The sequence below is a fragment of the Mustela nivalis genome (genome assembly GCF_964662115.1).
Source record: "Mustela nivalis genome assembly, chromosome: 3".
Taxonomy (NCBI): Eukaryota; Metazoa; Chordata; class Mammalia; order Carnivora; family Mustelidae; genus Mustela; species Mustela nivalis.
In genome coordinates, this window is record NC_139022.1 from 179,753,086 (window position 1) to 179,776,046 (window position 22,961).

General features: G+C 66.3%; 1 protein-coding gene across 8 annotated transcripts in view; it reads left to right on the forward strand.

The window, feature by feature from the left end:
• The window catches only part of SLC12A7 (solute carrier family 12 member 7), a 68,858-nt gene that overhangs the window by 40,647 nt on the left and 5,250 nt on the right, over nucleotides 1-22,961 (forward strand). For 6 of the 8 annotated variants that reach the window (XM_082724253.1, XM_082724257.1, XM_082724254.1 and 3 more), the window contains 21 exons: nucleotides 3,449-3,543; nucleotides 3,843-3,968; nucleotides 6,364-6,510; nucleotides 7,418-7,472; nucleotides 8,423-8,553; nucleotides 9,207-9,448; nucleotides 10,154-10,365; nucleotides 10,587-10,754; nucleotides 11,252-11,350; nucleotides 11,824-11,881; nucleotides 12,273-12,447; nucleotides 13,793-13,911; nucleotides 14,195-14,293; nucleotides 14,659-14,778; nucleotides 15,394-15,498; nucleotides 15,893-16,061; nucleotides 17,904-18,099; nucleotides 18,359-18,528; nucleotides 18,714-18,845; nucleotides 21,282-21,389; nucleotides 22,451-22,629. In XM_082724253.1, the coding sequence (XP_082580379.1) occupies nucleotides 3,449-3,543; nucleotides 3,843-3,968; nucleotides 6,364-6,510; nucleotides 7,418-7,472; nucleotides 8,423-8,553; nucleotides 9,207-9,448; nucleotides 10,154-10,365; nucleotides 10,587-10,754; nucleotides 11,252-11,350; nucleotides 11,824-11,881; nucleotides 12,273-12,447; nucleotides 13,793-13,911; nucleotides 14,195-14,293; nucleotides 14,659-14,778; nucleotides 15,394-15,498; nucleotides 15,893-16,061; nucleotides 17,904-18,099; nucleotides 18,359-18,528; nucleotides 18,714-18,845; nucleotides 21,282-21,389; nucleotides 22,451-22,629 (2,905 nt within the window). Of the gene's footprint in view, nucleotides 1-52; nucleotides 1,362-3,215; nucleotides 3,307-3,448; nucleotides 3,544-3,842; nucleotides 3,969-6,363; nucleotides 6,511-7,417; nucleotides 7,473-8,422; nucleotides 8,554-9,206; nucleotides 9,449-10,153; nucleotides 10,366-10,586; nucleotides 10,755-11,251; nucleotides 11,351-11,823; nucleotides 11,882-12,272; nucleotides 12,448-13,792; nucleotides 13,912-14,194; nucleotides 14,294-14,658; nucleotides 14,779-15,393; nucleotides 15,499-15,892; nucleotides 16,062-17,903; nucleotides 18,100-18,358; nucleotides 18,529-18,713; nucleotides 18,846-21,281; nucleotides 21,390-22,450; nucleotides 22,630-22,961 lie in introns of those variants that run through there. The other 2 variants (XM_082724258.1, XM_082724255.1) reach the window with 2 other exon arrangements.

A 22,961-nucleotide genomic window follows, 5' to 3' on the forward strand; every position in this document is an offset into this window, starting at 1 on the left:
CCCTGTCTGGGTCGCCTCAAGCTTCCTGAAGTCTTTGCTGTCGCACATTTTCGCTTCTGGGTGTTGGCTGGCCTGTGACCCTGGTGGTGACCTTGGTTAGATGGGTGTGCTTGCCTGGTGACGAGGAGCAGGTGCCACGGCCTGGGCCTCCTGTCTGCTTGTGGGTGGCGCACGCAGCGCTGCGGTTGTCTGGCGTCCTGCTGCACTGCGGTCCTCGGGGGCTGTGCCTGCCCCTGTCCTGCGGCGGGGGTTTGGGTGTGTGCTGTGACCTTCCACTCCGACGCGGGGGGTTTGGGAGACGCCGGCCTCTTCTTGGCAGGGGGTGTGGGTGGCAGAAGGGCCTCTGGCCAGGCAGGGAGCCACGGCCACGCCTGGGGCACTCGCTCGCACACGGGCCGGTCTTGGGGGAGCTCACCTGAGTCTCTGCAAGGGGCACCCCCGCCGGTCCCCGCTGTTCCGGTGCGGTTACTGCAGGGTTTCTCCTGCGCTCAGGGCTGGGGCCGCTTCCTTGACCCCCCGCGTGCGGTGATGATGGCCGTCCCGTTGGGATGGGGTCGTTTGTACTGCGCTCGCTGTTTTGTCTGTGCTCCTGGTCTCTTCTGGGTGCGGTTCCAGGAGCCGGGCAGGGAGCGGGCAGGCAGCCGGGCAGGCAGCCGGGCAGGGAGCGGGCAGGGAGCGGGCAGGGAGCCGGGCAGGGAGCCGGGCAGGGAGCCGCTGTCCTGACAAGTGCAGGGGCTGAGGTCGGGAAGAGGCCGTGTGGCGCTGACCAGGCCGGCAGCCACGGGTGTGGGGGGTGGGTCTCACGGCTGCCACCCTGAGGGTCTGGGGGGGCCTTGGGCGGCTGGGTGTGCTGTCAGGGACGGGGTGTGCCTGGATTTCGGGGGCCGCTCGGCTGGGGAGTGTGGGGGGGTTCTCTCCTGTGCCCAGCATGGCGGCCTGCTCTCGCTCACCCTTGTCACCTTGAGCTGCTGTGGGGATGCACTGGGGACCTCCCCAGCCCCACCCCTGAGTGTCGGGGAGGACTGTGACCAGATCCCGGCGGTGACCCGACAGTGACTCAAGTGACCCTTGAGCTCGGTTGAGCTCGGAGACCGTGCAGCCCAGACTCCAGCATAGTGCCCACACGTGACCCTCGAGGACCTGCCGTCCCCACGGCCGGCCCTCGCAGGACCGCGGATGCCGGCCTACACGCTCACGCTTGTGAGGCCTTGTGGGAATTCTGCCTGGAAGCTGGAGTGGGGACCTGCCGTGAGTCCGTGCAGCGCGGGGGGGCGCGGGGGGCCGCGGGGCCTGAGAACGCTGCCTGTGGAGACTTGTCCCTCCTCGCTGGGGAGCCGTCCAGTTGGCATCAGTGGTCACAGGTCAGAGCCCCAGGTGGCCCGAGCAGGTGCTGTGGGTTTGAGGGTCTCTTGCCTCCCTGAGGACTGACCCCGGGGGTCCTGCTGCATGCGGGTGTCCGGCCTTGCGTAGGGTGGCCTCCTTGAACTCTGGACATCGGCATGAGCCCCCTCTCCTTGGGGTGGTGACTCCTAGACAGTACGGTGTTGGGGACGCAGAGGGTCCCAGCGAGAGTGTGTGGTCCCCGGGCTGCTCACACCACCGGCCCCCGACCATGGCTTCTGGACGTGGGGCAGCACCGCCGTCCCGGGTGACACGGGGCGGCTGCGATGGGGCTCCTGTCACCCAGGGGTTGTAGCTCGGCCCTCTGCTTGCATTTGGACCCCATGATGCGGGGCCTGGTCTCGGGGTCTGGGTCGGGAGCCCATGGCCTGGTTCGGGACCTGAGCACTCCGCATTCCTGTGCGCCTGGCCGGCGTCACTGCTCCTCAGGGCTCTGTGTGAGCACGCTTGCTTTCCTGTTGGGAGTGGTTCTGGCCAGGCTGCGACCGTGAGTCCCCAGGAGTAAGGGGGCACCGTGGGACCCAAGGGGACATCTCAGGACTTGACGTTCCTGAGGGGGCGGTGCTCCCGGGGCCCTCTCTCCGACCCTCTTAGGATAATGCCGGCGCTGCCTGGGAGCCCGGCACCCGGGAGTGGGCACCCTGTGCTTCTCGGAGGCTGATCCCCCGTGATGGACCACATCCTGTTGCTGCTGTAAACCCTGACAGCTGTGTCCACCGTGGCCTGTGTCTGAGATAAGCACAGAGCCTTACTGTGTCTCGAGCCACATTAGAACCCAAGTGCCCACTAATGGGTCACGAGGTGCCAGGGTGTTCCTGTTCTGATGAGCATGGGGTATCTCGGGCTGGAGGTGTCTGGTCACCTCTGAGGTCCGCAGACAAGGCTGTGGCGGCTGCAAGCCCGTGCTGGCCTGGAACCACCTCACAGAAATGGGAGAATCTGCGGCCATGCCTCAGGGCTGGGCATGACCCATGCGTGCCCACACTGAGGTCACCCCCTCCGTCCTGACGGGCTCAGAGAGACAGGGTGATGGCCGTGCTGTGGGCAGGCTCTTGGTGGAGGGTTGAGGGGATGCAGGATCCCGAGGGGGAGGCTGTGCCTGTCGGCAGGGCACCGGGGGGTGGGGCCAGGACCCCAGCTTCGGGAACAAGGGTCAGCAGTCACCAGCCCTGGGCAGTGGGGCTCCTGCAGACTGCAGGCTTGTCTCTGAGGGGGAGGTGCCCCATGTGCCCGTGTGTGGGCTACTGACCTGGTGGACGGCTCTGTGTGGGCGCCACGGCCACAGGTAGGCTGTCCCCCTGCGGTCAGGCTGCTGTCCCACTGGGGGTCCTGGGTGTGGTGGTAACGTCCCGACCCCCGGCCCTGGCATCCGGCGCGGGTCTCCAGGAGAATCAGTGGGGGCTCACCTTGGATGGGGAAGCACAGTTCGGGGGTCAGGAGGTCCTGCTGGGGTTGGGGGTCTTGCCAGGGCATGAATGTACCAGACCTTACAGGATGATGTGATTTTCCCCTGTGGGGGTCTCGTGTGGGGGGCAGGGACATGGGGCCTGACTTGCTGTCACCATCTGTCCCACCTGGGCCACCGGTTGGCAGGGATGGGCCCCTGAGCTCTGCGTTTGTTGAGCCTGTTCTGCTCCTACGTGGGCCTGGGCTCATATCCATGGCCGGCCGCCTCTTGCCCTGGGCACAGCAGCCTGCCCCGCCCTGCCCCACCCCACCTGGGACAGGGTGACCCTTCTGTCACTTGCTCTCACTCTTCCGTGTTTTTGAGATGTGTCTCATGGGTGGGGAAACTGAGGCAGGGAGGGCTGGGTTGCTCGGGCACAAGCAGCTGTCCCAGCAGCCGGGGCCACGACCCCGAGGAGCGTCGCTGGCGGGGTCCCAGGCACGGGGTGATGTCTGCAGGTGACACGCGCGTCTGTTCTCGGGGCTCAGCGGCCGCCCCCGTTGCCCCGCACCTGGCTTGGGGGAGCCACGGGTCCTCGTGGCCCCTCAGGCCCCTCAGGCCGCCGGGCTTGTAAGACTGATCTGAGCGGTCATTCCCCAGGAGATGGAAACCCACGAGAGAACAGCCCGTTCATCAGCCACACGGACGTGGACCAGGAGAGCTGCTTGGAGGGAAAGAACATGGCGCTTTTTGAGGTGACTTGCACTCCCTCCTACGGGACACGCAGGACCTTGTGGTCTGCTGAGGAGCTGGGGTGGGGCGGGGCGCTCGCCTGACCGGATGCTGCACACCGTGGGAGCCTCTGCGGCCACCACCTGCATGGATGGGCCGTCTGGGGAGCCCCGGACCCCTGGCTTGGGGCCTGGTGTGGATCCACGTGGGCCCACCTCAGCCCCGTGGATCACAGCTCTGGAGCTGGAAGCACCAAGAGCCCCATGGGAGCCCCAGTGGGTGTGGGGCCCCGGGGGACTAGCCCTGCCTCGGCCCCGAACAGGAGGAAATGGACAGCAACCCCATGGTGTCCTCGCTGCTCAACAAGCTGGCCAACTACACCAACCTGAGCCAGGGCGTCGTGGAGCACGAGGAGCACGAGGAGGACAGCAAGAAGCGCGAGGTCAAGGTGCGCCCTGCCCCCGCCGGTCCTGCCCCGGCCTCCCCGTCCTCCCCCCATCCCCCCAGGCCCCACCCCATCCCTTCCGCTCCGCCCCGCCTTCCCCACGTCCCCCTGTCCTCACCCTCCCCCATAGTTCTGTTCCCTCCCTGGGGCCGTCCAGAGTCCCACAAAACGTGACTCCTTTCCTCTCCCTTGCCCGAGGCGCAGTTCAGAGTAGAAACTGGCCGCCTCCACGAGCAGGGGCAGGCAGAGGCAGCGTGGGGAGCAGAGGTCTGCATGGCTGGCCTTGAGGGGTCCGTGTCTCTGCGGGGTCCCCACCAGCTGTCTGGGGTAGCGTGGGAGCTGGTGAAGGCCTGGGTGTCTGCCTCTGCCTCCTCGGTCAACCCTGCCTGGGATGCCAGCCTCGTGCCCGAGGCGCCGGGCCCTCGGCGCACATAGGGGTCTGCCTGCTCCCTGAGCCTAACCTTGACCGTTAGGAAGTCGGGCCGTAGAAGGGATTTCTTACTGTAAATGCAGCAGGACAGACGCTGGGTTTCCCAACACTGGGGGTGTTTGCTCTGCATTTGGCACTGAGCGGTAGACCTGGGCCGTGGAGACTTCGGCACAGCTTCGCCCTGGCCGCCTTCCTGGGGCAGAGGCTGTGGGGACGCTGGGCCCAGGTGACCCCGTGTGGGGAGCTGACAGCTGTGGGTGCTGTGGCATTGGGCACCGTGTTCGCAGCTGAGATGCCCACTGGTGTGTTTCTGGGGTTTTGCCCCGTCCGGGGCACGGCCTGCAGCTTCTTGGGCTCTTCTCGGGCCCAGATGCTGGGAGGCGTAGGCCTTTGCCCTGCAGCGGGCACACGTCGGTCCCTCTGCTGGAGCTCGTGCCCGGGGCGCTGTCCACTGCTTAAGGACTGGGTCTTCCTGCTGCTTGGAACCTCCTGTGGCGCCTGCCATCTTCCCCCCCGTCCCCCCCGCTACCCTGCAGCTGCCCCCTGCTGTCCCCTGCTGTCCCCACTGCCCCGCTGTCCCTTGTTGCCTGGCGCAGCCCAGCACCGTGTTCAGAAGTGCACCCCTACGAAGCGTCCGCCCAGGTCAATCTGCGGAGCACGTGGCTTGGCGCCATGGCCACATTGGGACTGGGAGGTCCTGTCCCTGGGGCAGGGGTCCTGTCTGGTCTCTGTTCCCTGGGGGCGCAGGGGCAGGGCTGCGGTCACAGAGCGGTGCCGCACAGCTATCCTGGAGACAGGCACATGGGTTCTGGGTAGGAAGAATCAGCCGCCGCACTTGGGGCTGACTAGGTCCTCGGACTGCCCTTCCTTTCTGCTGTGCCCCCCGGACACAGGAGCTTGTGCCCAGAGACCAGCCCGCACTGCAAGGTACCATTTCCAGGGCTCCTCACATCAGCCAGGCTGATCCATGAGAGTTGCCTGTAGGAGAGAACGGGGGGCCTGGCCTGCCTGGTGACTTGGGTCTCCCCTGGGACCACTCCAGGAGCTCACCCAGAAACCGGTGCCCCATGGGGGGGGCAGGTGTGGCCTGGGAGCGCCACACCGGGGATCCCTCGGTGCTTGGTGGCCCTTCCCTGTCCCGGTGCGTGGGGACAGGTGTTCCCAGTCCTTGGCCCCGGGCGCCCCGCCTGCTTCCCTGAGCGTGGGTGCAGCCTGCTGGGGCCGGCGAGCCCACAGAGCCATGTCCCGCAGCCTTCGCGTCCCATGCCTTCTGCAGCTCTTCGCCGGCAGCAAATGTCCCCAAAGCAAACCCCCAGTTGTGCAGGCTCTGTTCTCCTTCCTGGGGAGCATCGTCTCGCCAGTCTCTGGTCCCTCGTCGGCCTGAGATCTCTGGTGTGCCCCCTGCCTGTGGTGTCTCGCCTGCTGCAGGGCAGGGGAGGCTGGGACCCGGCACCGTCTGCCCTCGTGCTGGCTTCTGGCCTGGTTGCCGCCCACCCAGCTGGTGTGCCGACCCTTGGGGCCTCCAGGATCTCGGGACAACCCCACTGGGCATCTCCCAGCACCGCGTCCGAAGTCCCCCAGCTCACACAGCTGCATGTCCCGTCTGAGCTCTCCCCCACGGGTTCAGGGTGGGGCAGGCTCTGTGGGGCCCTTGACGCGGGTGGGGAGCAGCTGCCCGTCTTCCGCCTGCGTCAGTGGCCGCCTGGGCCCCCGCAGCCCTCGGCCTGGCTCGTCCCGGCTCGTCCCGCTCTCTGCTTCCCGGACGCTGCCGTGGCTGCCCTTGCCACACCCTGTCCCGCTCCCCGGCAGTGTCGTGGTCTCCGGTCTTTCCAGAACCCACGCTCCGGAGGATTTCTCCCAGAGCCTCCCTTTGGGGTGGCCTGGCTTCCTCCAGCGCAGCCGGAGCGTGCGGCCCGCGTCCCCAGCCGCGGCCCCTGGGCTCCCGGGCACCGCCATGCTCTCTTCCAGAGCCCGCGCATGGGCACCTGCATCGGCGTCTACCTGCCGTGCCTGCAGAACATCCTGGGGGTGATCCTATTCCTGCGACTCACGTGGATCGTGGGTGCGGCCGGCGTGCTCGAGTCCTTCCTCATCGTCTCCATGTGCTGCATCTGTGTGAGTCGCCAGAGACCCCAGCCCCCGCCCACCAGCCCGACCCGTGGCCCCGGGACCGGTTCCCCGCCCCCCGCCACGGCTCCTGGGTCGGCTGTGGCTCCCGCACGTCCCGGGCTCTCCTGCCTCGCTCTCGCTGTGGGGAGCGGACCTCGTCCCCCAGGCGTCCCCGGAGGGCTCTGGCCCAAGGGTTTAGGCCCCACGGCCCGTCCCCCTGCAGCTTCCCGGGCCGTCTTCGCGGGTGGGGCCGTCTCAGTTGCGTCCACTGGCAGTACTCTGGCGTGTCTGGAGAAATTGCCATAAAACCAGAGGGGTGGGGGAGACCAGGGACTTCTTAAGAGAGCAGGCACGCCCGCTAGGACCCGCGGCCAAGGCTGTATCCGGCAGGACTGCAGAGACCACTGAGGCCCTGAGCTTTCCCGAGGCCGTTCCTTCCCGCCTTTCGGTTGCAAACTGCCCACCAGCCTGTGGTGGGGCCATTTCCTGAGCCGGGCTGGGAGCTAGAGGCAGCCCCCCGGGACAGCTCGGATGTTCTGCATCCGTTGTCCAGAGCAGGTGCTCTGATGGGGTCCCCCATGCACTCCCGGGCAGCGGGCACCCAGATGGGGTCCCCCACATACCCCATGGTGGGTAAGCACGCAGACAGGTTCCCCATACCCCACAGTGCCCAGACACGGTCCCCTGTACTTGCGGCGGACGGGTGCCCAGCCTTGATTCCAGGTGGGGTCCCGAGTGAGGTACTCCTGGGTGTCCTGTAGGAGCTCAGCTTTGGGGGTCGAGGGGGAAAACAAGGCTAGCCCTGAGCGTCCTGGAGCCCGTCTTCCTGTCTGTGGGACAGCCCATCTGTGATGGGGCCAGGTGTGGTCCCAAAGTGGCCTCTCTTCTGAGAGGATCACCTGTGTCTTTGCAGACGATGCTGACGGCCATCTCCATGAGTGCCATCGCCACCAACGGCGTGGTCCCAGGTAAGGGCGCTAGGGCAGGCTGCGTGGGGTCCCGAGCTGAGCCCTGCTGGGAACCCTACCGGTGGCCTCTGCTGAGGCGGCCGGCATTCTGCCCCAGAGGGCCCCAGTGAGCCCCAGTGAGCCCGTGCCCTCACCCGCCTGCCAGCCAGCCCGGAGCACAGACCTCACGTCTGGCTGGGAGAGTTGTGGCGAGGCAGGTGGGCTGGGGACACCCTCAGCACAGCCAGCTCTCCCGGATGCCCCGTCCGCAGGGACCCTGCACCAGGCGGAGGTGCTCTTGGGTCCCCAGCTCTCAGCGGCGCACAGACACACCGAGAGCTGGTGCTTGGTGTCCTGGGTGTCCCAAGGGCACTATGGGCCGTCCTAAGACCAAGGCGCACCCTTGTCCCCGGTGCCTGACCTCGCGCTCAGAGCTGCTATGATGGTGGGAATCTGCCCCCGTGGGGACGGCGCTTCCTTCTGAAATCTCGCATCAGCTCCGTGGTCGGAGGTGCTTCCTGCTCCTGGTCCTGGCGTTAATTTCTCCCAGACCCTTGTTATTTAGAAACCAGCCAAAGCGCCACTGTGGGCAGGGACAGCTTTCGGTCTGTGGGTTGCTGTCTTGGCTTCGGAGCCCTGGAGGCCCGGCTGCCTGTAGGGACTGTGGGGGCTTGGGTGAGCGGGAGCTGCATGCAGGCCAGGACAGGGAGGGACTGTGCTGTGCCTCCAGGTTCTGGGGAGGCCACCATTGTGGCCGGTGTGGATCCACAGTGGCCGTGTCCCCGTCCACTGGCCAAGCCGCCTGGCCTTGGGGGTCTGGGCTCAGCCGTGCTCTGGTGCAGATGGTGCCCAGCAGCCACAGACCTCGTGGCCTTTATGAGGCAGAGCACACAGAACCGCGGTGTGGGGCTCAGGGCGGGCATCACGGTAGAGGGGGTGACGCCAACCGCTGCTCCCTGTCCCGTTGGCAGCCGGCGGCTCATACTACATGATATCGCGGTCTTTGGGGCCTGAGTTCGGGGGCGCCGTGGGCCTCTGCTTCTACCTGGGCACGACCTTCGCCGGGGCCATGTATATTTTGGGGACCATTGAGATTTTTTTGGTAAGTTCTTGTGTTGGGGTAGTTTTCCGGACCCGAGGGGTCCCTCCTGAGGCACACGGGCCCCCACAGCCGGCCCCCTCACTCTGACACCTGCCTCTTTGGGCTCTCAGGGGGCCTGGCTGCGTCCCTCTCTTGGTCGGGCCATGGATGATGGCACTGACCCAAGGTCAGTCCCTTGGCTGCCTCACTCTCCATGCTGGGCCATGGCTGGTAGCAGTGACCCAGGGCCCCCCCGCTGCCCTTCGGTTCGGCTGCCAGGCTGACATCCGGGTGTGTGATGGGCTGCAGGCCCGAGTGGAGGGCCGGCCAGGAGACGGCTCCTCAGCAAGGAATCCGTCCGTCCTGTGGCACGCACACAGTAGGGCCCCCACAGAGACGAGCTCACTCCCAGGTTGTTAGGTCATGGTGGCCCCCGGCCTGCAAGGTGAGCTGAGGGTGCTGCCCAGAGGCTGGCCTCCACAACATGGGCGGCAGGGGCAGCGTCTCTGAGCCGTCCATGTCTCTCCGCTGTCCCGGGCCCACTGTCACTGCGTCCGGGCAGGTGGGCCCACAGCCGGGGAGGGCCCAGCCCTGCAGACAGGCACCGGCCCTGGGGGCCACCGTCCAGGTGTGGGTGGCTGGCAGCCCTCCTTGACGCCCTCCGTGCTCCGCAGACCTACATCTCCCCCAGCGCGGCCATTGTCCAGGCGGAGACCGCGGAAGGCGAGGCCGCGGCCATGCTCCACAACATGCGCGTGTACGGGACATGCACGCTGGCGCTCATGGCCATGGTGGTCTTCGTGGGCGTCAAGTACGTCAATAAGCTGGCCCTGGTGTTCCTGGCCTGCGTGGTGCTGTCCATTCTCTCCATCTACGCCGGCGTCATCAAGTCTGCCTTCGACCCACCAGACGTCCCGTGAGTCTGGGGCCCGGGCAGCGAGTTCTCCAGCCTCGTGTGCGCCGGTGACCGTGTGGGCAGTCTGGGCGGCAGTGCTGGCGGTGCGGACGGCCCTGCTCTGGCCCGGCTCTGGGATGAGCCCACAGGCTTCTTGTGTGGCTGGGCTGTGTGCACGGGTGGGTGGGTCTGGTGACGGTCAAGGTGACCGGGAGCTGCTGACCCCAAAGGCAGTCAGGCAGCCCTGAGCTCCTCGTGGGGTGCCCCCTGGTCCTCCCAGGAACCCCCATGGGTGGTTCTCCTGTCTGTCCTCTGGAGGTGGAGCCCGAGTCCCGAGTCCCAAGGAAGGGGGCTAAGGTCACAGAGCAGGGGCGCGGGCTGTGATCTGTCAGGCTGGCATGTGGGTCCCACAGCCACAGGGCTGACGCTGCAGGGGACTGGCCAGCTGGGTGGTGGTCAGCGCCGACCCCCTGGGCTTCTTGTGCGGAGGGAAATGCTGGCATCAGACGCCCCAGCTTGCGCCGAGCTCTGCACCGCACTGCGCCGAGCCTGGAACAGGAGCAGGGTTGTGAGGGAACGCTGGGGTCCTGCTGCGGCCCCCGCCCCGCACAGCCCACGTGGCCTTCCCGGCGCCCAGGGTGGAGTGACCGAAGTGGCTTTGCTGCGCCCAACGCCAGTGGCCCGAGAAGGGCCCGTGCGCCCCTCACACCAGACCCCCCCGCTTAGGGTCTGTCTGCTGGGGAACCGTACCTTGTCCAGACGCGGCTTCGACGTGTGTGCCAAGTTCCACGCTGCCAACAACAGCACGGTGCCCACCGCGCTCTGGGGCCTCTTCTGCAACACCTCCATGCCCAACGCCACCTGTGACGAGTACTTCGCCCAGAACAACCTCACGGAGATCCAAGGCATCCCTGGCGTGGCCAGTGGCGTCCTGCTGGGTGAGCGCCCTGGGGTTCCGCGTGGGGCCACAGGCAGCCGACCCTTCCTTCCTCAGGGTTTGCTGCCGGGTGCACACGGGGTCACGGTGGGGATGACAGGGCTTGTCTGGCCCTTCTGGGACAGGTCGTGTCTCTTCCCGTTGGGTGGAAGCCCGTGGGATCTGGTCGGCTGTTGGCCTCTGCCGCCTTCTGGAATCTTACCACTGGCCTGTTGCTTGCAGATAACCTGTGGAGCACGTACGCAGACAAGGGAGCATTGGTGGAGAGGAGGGGCTCGCTGTCGGTGTCTGTGCTGGAGGAGAGCAGGACCAGCGGCCTGCCGTACGTCCTCACTGACATCATGACCTACTTCACCATGCTGGTCGGCATCTACTTCCCCTCCGTGACCGGTGAGGCCCCGCCCTGTCCCTCTGTGGTGCACACCTGCCCCGGTCCCATAGGCAGCGGGCCTTGGGGTCTCTGCGCCCCGCATGCTAATTGGGGTGCAGGAAGGAGCTTTGTCCTGAGCACCCCACATGGAGCGGTGTCACTCAAAGTCGCAGACCGTGGTGGCTCCACGTGGACCCTCGGGTCATCCTTACGCAACAGTCAGCTGACGTTCTGGGACAACCCTTGGCGTTCCCTGGTGCCTCACCCCCACCGGGATGCCCTTCAGCGGCCCCTGTGTGGCCTGGTGCCTGCAGCCATCCACGTGCCTGGCCTCTGCTGGGCCCTCTGGCCGCTGCCTGGGCTTCCCCTCCATGAGCCTGAACGCCACGGCGCAGGGGCGGGTGCAGGTTCCCAGTGCGTCTCTTCAGTCCCGCAGCACCCTCCCCGTGAGTTGTGGCTCGGCGGGCAGTGTTTGGCGGGTTTGTGGTCACTGTAGGCCCTTCGGCGGTTTCTGTAGGTATCATGGCGGGCTCGAACCGGTCTGGGGACCTCAGGGACGCCCAGAAGTCGATCCCCACAGGGACCATCCTGGCCATCGTGACGACGTCCTTCATTTGTATCCTCAGAGGGGCCGAGGGGCCGGAGCCCATCCTCTGCCCGCTGTCGCCCGGGGGGAGGAGCCGGCCGGCGTCTGCCCGCTGGAGGACAGCGAAGACGCCACGGGGACGCCACCGTCTCGGCCGGCCGCCACGCGCCCTTCTTTGTAAACCGTGGATAGCCCCGTGTCATCGAAGCTGACGTGGCGGTGACCCGTGACTGCGGGCGTGGTGCGTGGGGCCCGTGCTCAGTCACGGTGGCGGCATGCGGCTGGCGCTGTCTCTTCTGGGCGCCCATGGCGCTGATGCCACGGGCTGTGTGCAGCCTGACCCACGGCAGTCAGGGCGGGACCATGACGAATTCCCTCCGAGGGCTGTGGGGTCACAGCCTGCGCTGGGCGGGGGCGGGAGGGGGACGGGCCGGTCCGGGTGGGTCTGCAGCCAGGGCTTTGTGGGTGACGTCGGTCCGCTGTTTCCTTGACGCCCGCCGCAGACCTGTCCTGCATCGTGCTCTTCGGGGCCTGCATCGAAGGCGTGGTCTTACGAGATAAGTATGTTGGTTTGTGTTTGCCGCGTCTGCAAGCTTCGGGTCAGCATCTGGTTCTTGTAGAGGGTGGTAGCGTTGACCTTGGGACCTCCCCCAGGATTTGAGGCTTTGAGCGGGGAGCAGGAAGCCCCGTGGCCCTCTTGGGGGCTTCTGTTCGCCTCGCAGTGTGTGTCCTGTCCTGCTTCAGCCTGGAGCGGGGGAGCGCTCTCCCTGAGAGCTTGGGGGGTTCTGTGCTGTCCCAGACAACAGGGCTGTGCCGGCGCCTGTTCTCGGGAGCGACGTGGTTCCCTGGTCGTGAGAGAGGGCTGTTAGGGTGGTCGTGCCCTCATTCGGGCTCAAAACGTGGGAGGACGTTTATGTTTTCGGCTGGTATCTGAAAGTCTGCCCGCCTGTAGGTTCGGGGAGGCCCTGCAGGGGAAGCTGGTCATTGGCATGCTGGCCTGGCCGTCCCCCTGGGTCATCGTCATCGGCTCCTTCTTCTCAACCTGCGGGGCCGGCCTGCAGAGCCTCACGGGGGCACCGCGCCTGCTGCAAGCGATCGCCCGTGACGGCATCATCCCCTTCCTGCAGGTGAGCGGGGCGGCCGGCCAGAGAGCAGGGCCCTGCGGGAAGGGGTGAGTCTCCGGGTCTTGAGTGTGTGCCGAGCTCGTGCTTCACGGTTAACAGGCGGACCCGCATCCCCACTGCCCGCCCGGCAGCCCTGCCCCAGGTGGTCACGGGCTGCGGGTGCAGGTGCGTGTGGGAGCGGGGCAGGGAATGGCCCTTCTCCCCCAGGGCTGTGGGAGCAACCCGGGGAGCCCCCGCCTCCTGCAGGGCCAGCGTCCATCCTGCTGGGATGCAGTGTCCTCCCCTGAGGACAGAGGCTTCTGGAATGAGCTCGAGGGGCCGAGGCCTTAGTGTCTTGGGGCCCCAAAGGCCACAGGTAGGGCTCAGACAACACCGGATTTGCTCACATTCTGGGAGCAGGAAGTTCCAGACGCAGGTGTGGGCAAGGCCAGTTTGTCTTTGGTGCATAGACCCCACCTGCCCCTGGTCTGCACCTGGCCTTCCTGAGCTTCTGTCTCTGCCTCTTCTCACAAGGACGCGGTCATCTGGAAGAGGGCTGCCCTGGCGGGCTGAGTCACTGTAAAGCTCACATCTGCAAACACAAGTCGAGTCCCTTTTGAGGGGCTGGGGCCGGGGTTTCTCTGGGGGCTCTGGGGCCCGTAAGGCCCCTTTGTTATCTGGGTGTGGGGCCGGTCTCCCCGCTCTGGGGTGCAGTCCTCGCCTCTGCTCCCGGGAAGGTTCCAGCGGACTCCGCAGTTCCCATCCGTGGCCTTGGGCGCAGACAAGGTCACGTGCTGGCTGCCCCGGGACCCTGGATCGGGCATCGCTCTCAGGAGGGGAGGTGGCAGTTGGGGTGTCCCCCATGTTTGTTTCCGGGGCCCTTACATGTGTGTCTGCAGTGAGCTCCGCAGGTCCCTCCCCAAAGCCCCCAGGCAGCAGGGACTGTGCTAGAAAAGCGTTGAAAGCTGGAGTCCTAGAGACAGGCGTGGCCTCCACACGGTCCTGCCCTGTGGCCATGGAGAAGGGTCCAGGCCCCTTGCAGGGGGAGGCCTCATGGAGTTTTCCTGAGTACCTGTGCCATGGGGGCGCTGCGTCTCCCCTTGGGAGGCTGGCCTTAGGATGCCCGGGAAGCTGCCCTCCGGCACATGCAGGCGTCACCTTCCCCCCCAGCCTGAGCGCTGGGAGGCCTGGTGGTGGTTCTAGATGCTGGGTTTTCCTGCTGCCTGGGCTGGGGAGGGTCCAGGAAGCTCCGTCCTGTCCAAGCCACGCTGGGGCTGGCTGCACGTGAGATGCTGGGCTTCGGGAACGCGGGTTGTTGCTCCCGTGGCATCTGTCCCGTGCCCGCAGCCCACCTGCTCTCTCTCTGCAGGTGTTTGGCCATGGGAAGGCCAACGGGGAGCCCACGTGGGCCCTGCTGCTCACGGCCCTCATCTGCGAGACGGGCATCCTGATCGCCTCCCTGGACAGCGTGGCCCCCATCCTGTCCATGTGAGTGGCTGTGGGCCCAGCAGGAGGTGTGAGGGGACGGGCCGTGGAGGTGGGGCTGCTGCTCGTCCACAAGGAGGTGTATGTGGCCCTGCTCTGAGGAGAGGGATGCACACGGTCGTGGGAGCCACGTGGCCCTCGTGGAACGGTGCTGTGGATGGGAGGGGGGCAGGAGGGGGATGAGAGGGGTTGTGCTGTGGTGGGGGTTGGGAAGACCACGTGGTTCCTGCAGGCTGGGACCGTGGGACCTGACCTGGCTTCTGTGGTCCTGGCGTTGTGCCTCCAGGTTTTTCCTCATGTGCTACATGTTTGTGAACCTGGCCTGCGCCGTGCAGACCCTGCTGCGAACGCCTAACTGGCGCCCACGCTTCAGATACTACCACTGGTGAGCACGTCCGCCGGCCACGGGGGCCCTGATGGTCTCTGTAGAAGCGGCCGCAGCCAAGCTGGGGAGGACCCAGGGCCCGTGTGGGTCACCCAGGCCCCTCGAGCATCCAGTGGGCCGAGGTCCCCGCTGGGGGCCAGCCTCAGCACCTGCTACCGTGGGCTGCTCGGTCTCCGTGCCACCAGGGTGCGTCGCGGATGTGGGAAGCCCGCTGTGCGTTGTGGCCCGTGGGGTGCTCGAGCGCCCTGGGAAGGGGGGCAGGGGGCACGTGGTCATCGCCGTCACTGCTGCCGCCTTGTCGTAGCTGAGTGGGGTCCTCGCCAAGGGGTCCTGGGCGTGGCAGGCGTGCAACTCTGTCCTTCTAGGGCGCTGTCCTTCCTGGGCATGAGCCTGTGCCTCGCGCTCATGTTCATCTGCTCTTGGTACTACGCTCTCGTCGCCATGCTCATCGCCGGCTGCATCTACAAGTACATCGAGTACCGCGGGTGAGCGCCGCGGCCGGGGCCCGGCTCCCTGCGGGCTGTCTGCGTGGGGGGGCAGGTGCGGGGTGTCCCCATGGGGTCAGCATAGCCCAGGGGATTGGGGACCCTCACCATGGGAGTCAGACCCCTGTCCCAGGGCCCAGCTGGGCCGCTCTGTCCAGCCGCATGCTTCTGTGCCAGCGGGGGAGACCCGCGTTTGTTACTTTGAATGGATTCTTTGGTATTTGTGACACTTCCGAGAACTTCGAAATCCATCCATCGAGAGAAGGGACGCGTGATGGATTCCAGGATTCCCAAAAGTGCATCCCAGAGCACATCCCGGCGCACCGGTCCGTCCCTGGGGCATTTCTCCAGGGGGCGGGGTCAGAGGGGTCCTGGCCACTGCCTGGAGGCCCCCTCCAGCTCTTCCCAGGCTGGTCAAGGAGTGTCACGATGCGACCACTCCCGGTGAGGCCAGGGCCACCGAGCCAGCTGCGCTGGTCAGTGTCCCCGTGTCCACACAGACCCGACGCTGGCTGCTCCGGGAGGCTGCCCCAGGAGGCCTGTGGTCCAGTGAAGCTCTGGGCCCTGGCCCTGGGGTCCCTTCCCGAGTACCTCACTGCCGCCCCTTCCTCGCAGGGCCGAGAAGGAGTGGGGTGATGGCATCAGGGGACTGTCCCTAAATGCAGCCCACTATGCCCTGCTGCGTGTGGAGCACGGCCCCCCCCACACCAAGAACTGGAGGTGAGCGCCCCAGTCTCCCCGACCGGCCTCGCGCCCTGTGAAGGCAGAGTGTCGTCTCTAGTAGCATTACGCTTCAGAGACAGAAGTCCTTGCTGCCGCTTTTTGGGGAGTGGTTATTTCGAGAGCTTCTAGCACCTTCCTTCACTTCACAGTGGTGGGCCGGGGCGTGGTCAGCGTGCCTCTGGGCACCAGGCCAGACCCAGGTAGTGTGGTAGGTGGGGCACCGGATGAGTCGCCCTCCCTGGGGTCCTGCCAAGGAAGGGAGCAAGCGTGTGGCCGCCGGCTGCGCGTCCGTGCTTCTGGAGGATGGGGGACATCTGTGCCGAGAGGCGCCGGAGCCGGGCTGGCCTTTCCCCTGCTGGAGAGCACGGGGTGACCGTCGCCCTGACCACAGGCCCCAGGTGCTGGTCATGCTGAGCCTTGACGAGGAGCAGCGCGTGAAGCACCCCCGCCTCCTGTCGCTCACCGCCCAGCTCAAGGCCGGCAAGGGCCTGACCATCGTGGGCTCCGTGCTGGAGGGCACCTACCTGGACAAGCACACGGAGGCCCAGCGGGCCGAGGAGGTGGGCAGGCGCGGTGGGGCCGGCCAGCAGGGAGGGGACGGTGAGCAGGTGAGGGAGGCGTCTTCTGCCTGCCCTGCGCAGGGAGGTTGGACCGGCAGGGTCTGCACGTCTGAGGCTCTACGCTGCTGAGCACGGCCTTGTGTTGGCCGTCTGGTTTCCTGGAGGACCGTGGTTTCTGGGTTCTGTCAGGACTGCCCCGTGGAGACGTGGGGTGGAGCGTCCACAGGCTAGAGGCCCTGGCCCTGGAGACGTCCGCCCACCCGCCCGCTCCCCGGTCCCCCCACAGCCCGGCCTGCACTCTGTCCCCTGCTGGCTCGACTCCCCTCTCACCGTGCAGGCAGCGCAGCTCCGTCTCTTGCTCTCGGGTGCGTCCCTGTCGCTGGATGGTGGAGCTGCCCCGTGTCGGAGTGGGCTGCTGTGTCCCCACGTCAGTGGGTCCAAATCAGGCTGCAGCCAGAGGCTCCTTGGGTCTAAGCAGGGTGTGCAGGGCGGTGGTGTGCAGCCCTCCTGACACCGCCCTCCGCCAGACAGCCAGCTCCTTGCGCCGCCGGCTTGCGGGTTTAGCCCGGTCCCGGGTGCTGCGTGCTGCTCCATGTCCCCGAAGCTCTGGCGTTCTCCGTGGGACCCTAAGCCCGTGGGCTCTGGCTTGGCGGTTGCTGACCACAGCTGTGGGTTCAGACGTTGTCCTTGGGCGGGACGGCCACTTCACTTGGTGCCTTGGCCACGTGGATGGCCTCGTGCGTGTGGCGACGAGCTCCGGCCCCAAGCCGCCGCAGGGTGCGAGAGGCCATGGCATCGGTTCGGAGCACGAGGGCCATGGGGTCGCAGGCTGCAGCTCTCCGCGCGGGGGCTGTTCTGGGCAGCTGTGGGGGTGTGGCGAGTCCGCGGCCTGGGTCACTTGTGGTGTGGCTGCATTCCCCGTCCGTTCCCCCTGAGACCAGGGACTGCTGTCCGTGCACACGCACAGTCCTGGACTTCTCTGGTTTGCCCACAAAATCGTGTTTCCTGCGGCGTTGCCGTGAGACGCCGGTTTCCCCCGTGAGGGCCGCGTGTATTGGCGTCAGCTTCGCAGCCTGGGTCGTGTGCGTGTCCGGGCTTCTGTGCCTCGAGGCCCCTGCGCTTGTGCTGGGAGGGTTTCTGGGGTCTCTGCGTGTGAGCGGTGTGGTAAGTAGCCCGTGGACTTGTCATGTTTGCCACGGGATTGTTTGTAGGGGGACGTTGTGGGGTCAGTGGTGGCGTGGACTCCGGAGTCTGCGCCAGATTCCCATTTTCTGGTGCACCTGGCAGTCTGCGTGAGCACGTCTGAGGGACTCCTGTGGCCCCGCTCTGCTGTGTCTTGGCCCTGTCCCCGCGTCGGGAGTCTAGAGAGCATGTGTGAGGTGGTCCAGCTGGGTTTCACCCCAGATACGGTGTCCCCGAGGGAGGGGAGCCCCGTCCGTGAGCCTGTTGGAGCAGTGGCTGTCTCGGGACGAGGACCCAGGCTTGCCACCTGGCCCGACTCCCGCACTGACCAGGAGCATCTCCGCCGGGTGGGGGGGCACGTGGCATTCATCCCGCTGTATAAGTGGCAGCAGCTGGCCGGGCCTGACCTTGACCCCACTTTGCCCTCTGTTGTTTGGTGTCCCTGCTGGCTGAGCGGGGGCTTCTCGGGGAAGGGCCAGGCTGGTTCCTGCTGGGATGTGGCCTCCGTGGAGCTGGCTCATGGACCAGCCAGCGTGTGGGGGAGGGGGAGTTCGTTCCATCCCCTGGGGGTACGAGCGAGGTGGTCTTCCGGAGGCTGGGGCCACATGCGGTTGGCCCCCCAGTTTCCCGAGAAGGCACCGACCCAGCTTGTCTCCCCAGAACATCCGCTCTCTGATGGGCGTGGAGAAGACCAAGGGCTTCTGCCAGCTGGTGGTGTCCTCCAGCCTGAGGGACGGCATGTCCCACTTGATTCAGTCGGCCGGCCTGGGGGGCATGAGGCACAACACGGTGCTCATGGCCTGGCCCGAGTCCTGGAAGCAGGAGGACAACACCTTCTCCTGGAAGAACTTCGTGGGTGGGTACTGCTCTCAGGCCCGTGGGCCACGTGGGGTCCCGTGCGAGAGCACCCCGTGGTTTGGGCCAGCCCTGCGGTGTACGGATCCCGGGGGTCCTGCCGCTCTTGGGCAGGGGGCACCGTGGCCGGCCGGGGGTGGGCTGCCTTCAGCGTGCGGCCAGTTGGGGCTTCACGGGGACCCAGTGGCCTCGCCTGCCTCCCCTGCCGGCCGGAGCCCATGCGGAGCCCGCCAGTCCATGGGCGACCTGCCTCTCCACAGAAACCGTCCGAGACACGACGGCGGCCCAGCAGGCCCTGCTCGTGGCCAAAAACGTGGACCTGTTTCCGCAAAACCAGGAGCGCTTCAGCGACGGGGACATCGACGTGTGGTGGGTCGTGCACGACGGGGGCCTGCTCATGCTGCTGCCCTTCCTGCTGCGGCAGCACAAGGTGGGCGGGGCCGGGGCGGACGGGGGCGGGGTCCCACGGCAGGCCGGGGGCGGGACTGGTTGGGGGCGGGGTCTGTGGGGGGGGCGGGACTGGTTGGGGGCGGGGTCTGCGGCGGGGGGCGGGGCTCGCCAGCCGCGTGGATGCCAACCCCGCCCCCGCCCCGCCCCGCTCCGCCCCACCCGCAGGTGTGGAGGAAGTGCCGCATGCGCATCTTCACGGTGGCCCAGGTGGACGACAACAGCATCCAGATGAAGAAGGACCTGCAGATGTTCCTGTACCACCTGAGGATCAGCGCGGAGGTGGAGGTGGTGGAGATGGTGAGGCGGTCTGCAGGGTTCCCAGGGGTTCCGAGCCCGCTGCCCTCATGCGCTGGCCGGGACCCAGGCTCCCCGGCTCCTCCGGGCCAGTTTGCAGAGCGGTGGCGCCTTGTGTGCCCTGGCCGGGCTCAGGGCTGCCCTGGGCTGCCGGCATTAGGGCAGAGGGATCCTGAAGGGACGCACCCTCCTCAGCGTGTTCTGCGGGCAACCGTGGCAGCCGTGGCAGCCAGCCCATCGCAGGTCGTGAACCTGTGGTCCTGGCTCTTGGTCTGCAAATTCCCAGTGTCCCCGCCTGTAGACGGTGCCCTGGAGCGGGCCCCCTGGGGCCGGGGCGTGCTCTCCTGCTCTCTCAGGGTGTCTCCCCTGGTCATGTCCACGTGCACTCACGCGACCTCCCCACCTCAGGCCTTACACTGGACCATGTGGTGGTTCTGTTGCTCTGTGCTGCCGGGATCTCATAGGCGTCTTCGAGGTGGCTCCATGCCTCTCTGCCCCTTGCTGTCACTTTGCCAGCCCTTCCTGTCTGGGTTCAGTGTCTTCCGTGACGTTGGGTCCTGGGAGCTGGATAGGACCGAGGTGGAGGCAGTCGTGGGGTGGGTGTGACCGGACCGCGTGGGGCATGAACTCGCGTGAATTTACAGTAACAGTGGTTGTTCTTTTAATTTTTAAGACTTAGATTTTTTTTTACTTGAGAGACAGTTGGCGAGGCAGCATGGGCAGGGAGAAGAGAGAGAGGCAGACTCCTTGATGCAGGACCCGACCCCAGGACCCCGGGATCGGGACCCGAGCCGAAGGCAGACGCTTCGCTGCAGCCCCCCAGGCGCCCTGTAGTTGTGGTTTTTTTTTTTTTTTTTTAAGATTTTATTTATTTATTTGAGAGAGAGAACATGAGCGAGGAGAAGGTCAGAGGGAGAAGCAGACTCCCCATGGAGCTGGGAGCCCGATGTGGGACTCGATCCTGGGACTCCAGGATCATGACCTGAGCCGAAGGCAGTCGTCCAACCAACTGAGCCACCCAGGCGCCCTGTAGTTGTGTTTTAAAGCTGCTGGTTTCACTCAGGTTCCCAAGTTGTACTTGTTGCGTTAATTATTTGCGGCAAAAATCCGTGGCCCTGCTTGATTTCAGTCACGATTACAAGTTTCGCTGGGAGTGGCGTTAAGGGACGCGGTGCTTCTCTTTCGTGAGACGGGGCCATTGTCCTGCCGCACGAGGCCACACATGGCTGTGGGAGCCGTGAGCAGACCGTGGCTAGAACCTGCCTCTCCAGGTCCTTCCACTGGGAGGCGGGCAGGGTCCCTGCGCTGCTTCTGGACCAGCCTCCACCCCGGGCCCTGCTCACCTGCACAGCCCGCCCACCTCCGTGGATAGCGGAGGCCCAGGGCGCTGTTCTTGGGAGGCAGGGAGCCCCTTGGCGAAGGGGAGGCCAGTGTCGAATGCCAGCCAGGGCCCCTAATGAGGGAGATGGCTCTGGTCAGCGTGACTAGAAAAACCCGTCTGAACCAGGGCGTGTGGGCAGGAAGGGTTTGGGCTTCTCGTTAACACCTGCTTCCCAACGAGCGGAGTTCGCAGATCTCGTAAGGAGCTCCCGGGGAGTCCGGGTCTGTGGCTCTCTGGCCGGCAGAGTTGGTTTCCTGGGCCACAACCAGCCCCCGCGAATGTCCCCAGAGGTCGGCAGTAGGCGGCTGCCCATGCCCATCTCCCTTTCTGGAAAGCTGGTGCTGGAGCCCAAGTGTCGGAGGCAGGATATGTTTGTGCGGATGATGTCCCGCAACTCTCTGGAAGACCCGAGAAGATACTGAGTTCAGTAAGGTGGACTGATGCAGGAACGACATGTCAGAGCCCCTCCCCTCACGTTTGTGGCACGGGAGCCAGATCGTGGTGGGTGGCCCTGCTGGACCGGAGCTCGGAGCTCCACGGAGGGTCTCAGGGCACTCCATGCCCTCGGGCCAAAGAGGGCTGAGGTGGTGCTCGCCGGACACCGACCCCACCCAGGACAGGGAGGAGGACTCAGGGCCACCTGCCTAGGATCAGGCCAGGGGCTGGAGAGGATCCTGGCCCTGTGGTCCCCGGGTACACCCAGCGCCAGGCACATCCTGTGCAGGCCGTTGGTTGCCCTGTGCAAAAGACGGCGTCTGTCCGTTGTGGTGCCTCCTGCATGCGGGATGGGGTGGGGTGCACATTGATGTGGGGTTCCCACGGGCTGTGGCGCACGTCGGGAGTGGACGAAGGAGCAGACATGGGTGCAGCTATGGTGGTCACCCACACGCACCATTCAGGGGCCACTGGGGCTGAGGGCGGGGAGGCAGCCGGCACAGGCACCAGGTGCAGCCGCGGACATGGGTGAGGGCGGGAGACACTGGGTGCAGCTCGGACGTTTGCGGAAGCGCTCGGGAGCCCGAGCACATGTTCGCTTGTGCGCTTCCCCCACTGCCAAGGTTGAAAGCGACATTTCGGCGTTCACGTACGAGAAGACGCTGTTGATGGAGCAGCGGTCCCAGATGCTGAAGCAGATGCAGCTGTCCAAGACGGAGCAGGAGAGAGAGGTGCGTGCAGGGTGGGGATGGGCGCCTGGTACCCCACGCACACACGGCGGCGAAAGCCCCCCCGAGCCGCGTCCTTGGAGTGCCCAGCCGTACCGCGTAGGCCTGACCTGCAGGACCAGGTCTTGGGGGCCCCGGGACCTGTCTGTCCCTGCACCTGGTTTTCTGAATGTCTGGTAGGCTCGGTTCTGCCCCTGCCACCTCTCCCTGCCCGTGTGCTCCCGGGCCCCTGTGATCCACACCCAGGCTAGGGTCGGGGCCCCTGTCCACTCAACATGGGTCTGCTCGGAGTCAGTGTCCTCTGGCCATCCCAGCCCTGCTCCTGCCCAAACCGCAGCGGCCCCCACTTGGCCTCCCTCCTCCCTCCTGTCGCTCGTCTGGCCGGGAGCCACGGTGAGCCCGAGCGCCAGCCTGCTGAGGCCCCTGTGGCTCGTCTGGCCGGGAGCCACGGTGAGCCCGAGCGCCAGCCTGCTGAGGCCTCCTCCGGGCGCCGTCCTGGACCTCCCTTCCGTCACCCCACGGTTTCTCTGTCCTGGTTCCTGTCATCCCCTCAGCCCCAACCCCCTCTGTGCACCTCTGGGTCGTGGTCTTGTTTGCACGTGGCCTGTCCTGGCAACGCCAGCGTCCTCATCCCGCGCCTGCCCCACCTGGGACCGGGGCGCCCTGACTTTGCCTGTGCTGTTGACGAGTGAGGGGGTGGGGGGTGGGGGCGATGGGAGGTGGGTGGACGGAAAAGCGGGGAACAAAGGACCAAGGGACAGATGGAGAGGTCAGGCGGTTGTGTGTGTGGCGCTGTATAAAGTACAGACTTCGGGGGCAGGTGTTCCCTCGTGTTGCCACGGCGGCGTGGGCTGTTCTCTGTGGCCCTCCGAGCTGAGGCAGGAAGAGGGCTGAGTTTGGTGCCCGGGGGGGGGGGGACCAGTGGCGGGAGTGGCATCGTGTCCCCTGCGAGGGAGGGCTGCTCCCTGGGTCCTGGCATCGCCTCCTCCTGTGTTGTCTTGGGAGTGAGTGAGAGCGCAGAGGTCACAGATGGGTCCTGTCCCCATGCCCTGCTTTCCCGCCAGGCTCAGCTCATCCACGACAGGAATACCGCATCCCATGCCGTGGTGGTCACCAGAACCCAGGCCCCGTCCACCCCAGACAAGGTGCAGATGACCTGGACCAAGGAGAAGCTGATTGCGGAGAAGTACAAGAACAAGGAGGCGGGCGTTTCTGGGTTCAAGGACCTCTTCAGCCTGAAGCCGTGAGTGTTGGCCCACGGGCCCCGGGGGCTGGGGATCGGAGGGTTCACGGTTCAGGGTCACTGGCTACAGGCACTTCCCGGGGACAGCATTCACGGGGGTCCCCGCGTCTGCTTCTGCTGGGTCCCAGCCGCTGGCGGTCAGGGCTCATGGGGGCTGGGGACTCCCAGCTGTGACCCCGCCATCTGTGCAGCTGCCCACGGGGGTCAGAGTTCAGCCCGTGGCACCACCAGGGCTGGCCCAGGTAGGGGGAGGGCCCTGAGGGTCAGGCCCCCTCCCGGAGAAGGACCAGGAGGGCGGGGGGAGGCAGCGGGGATGTGCCCGGTGTTCACAA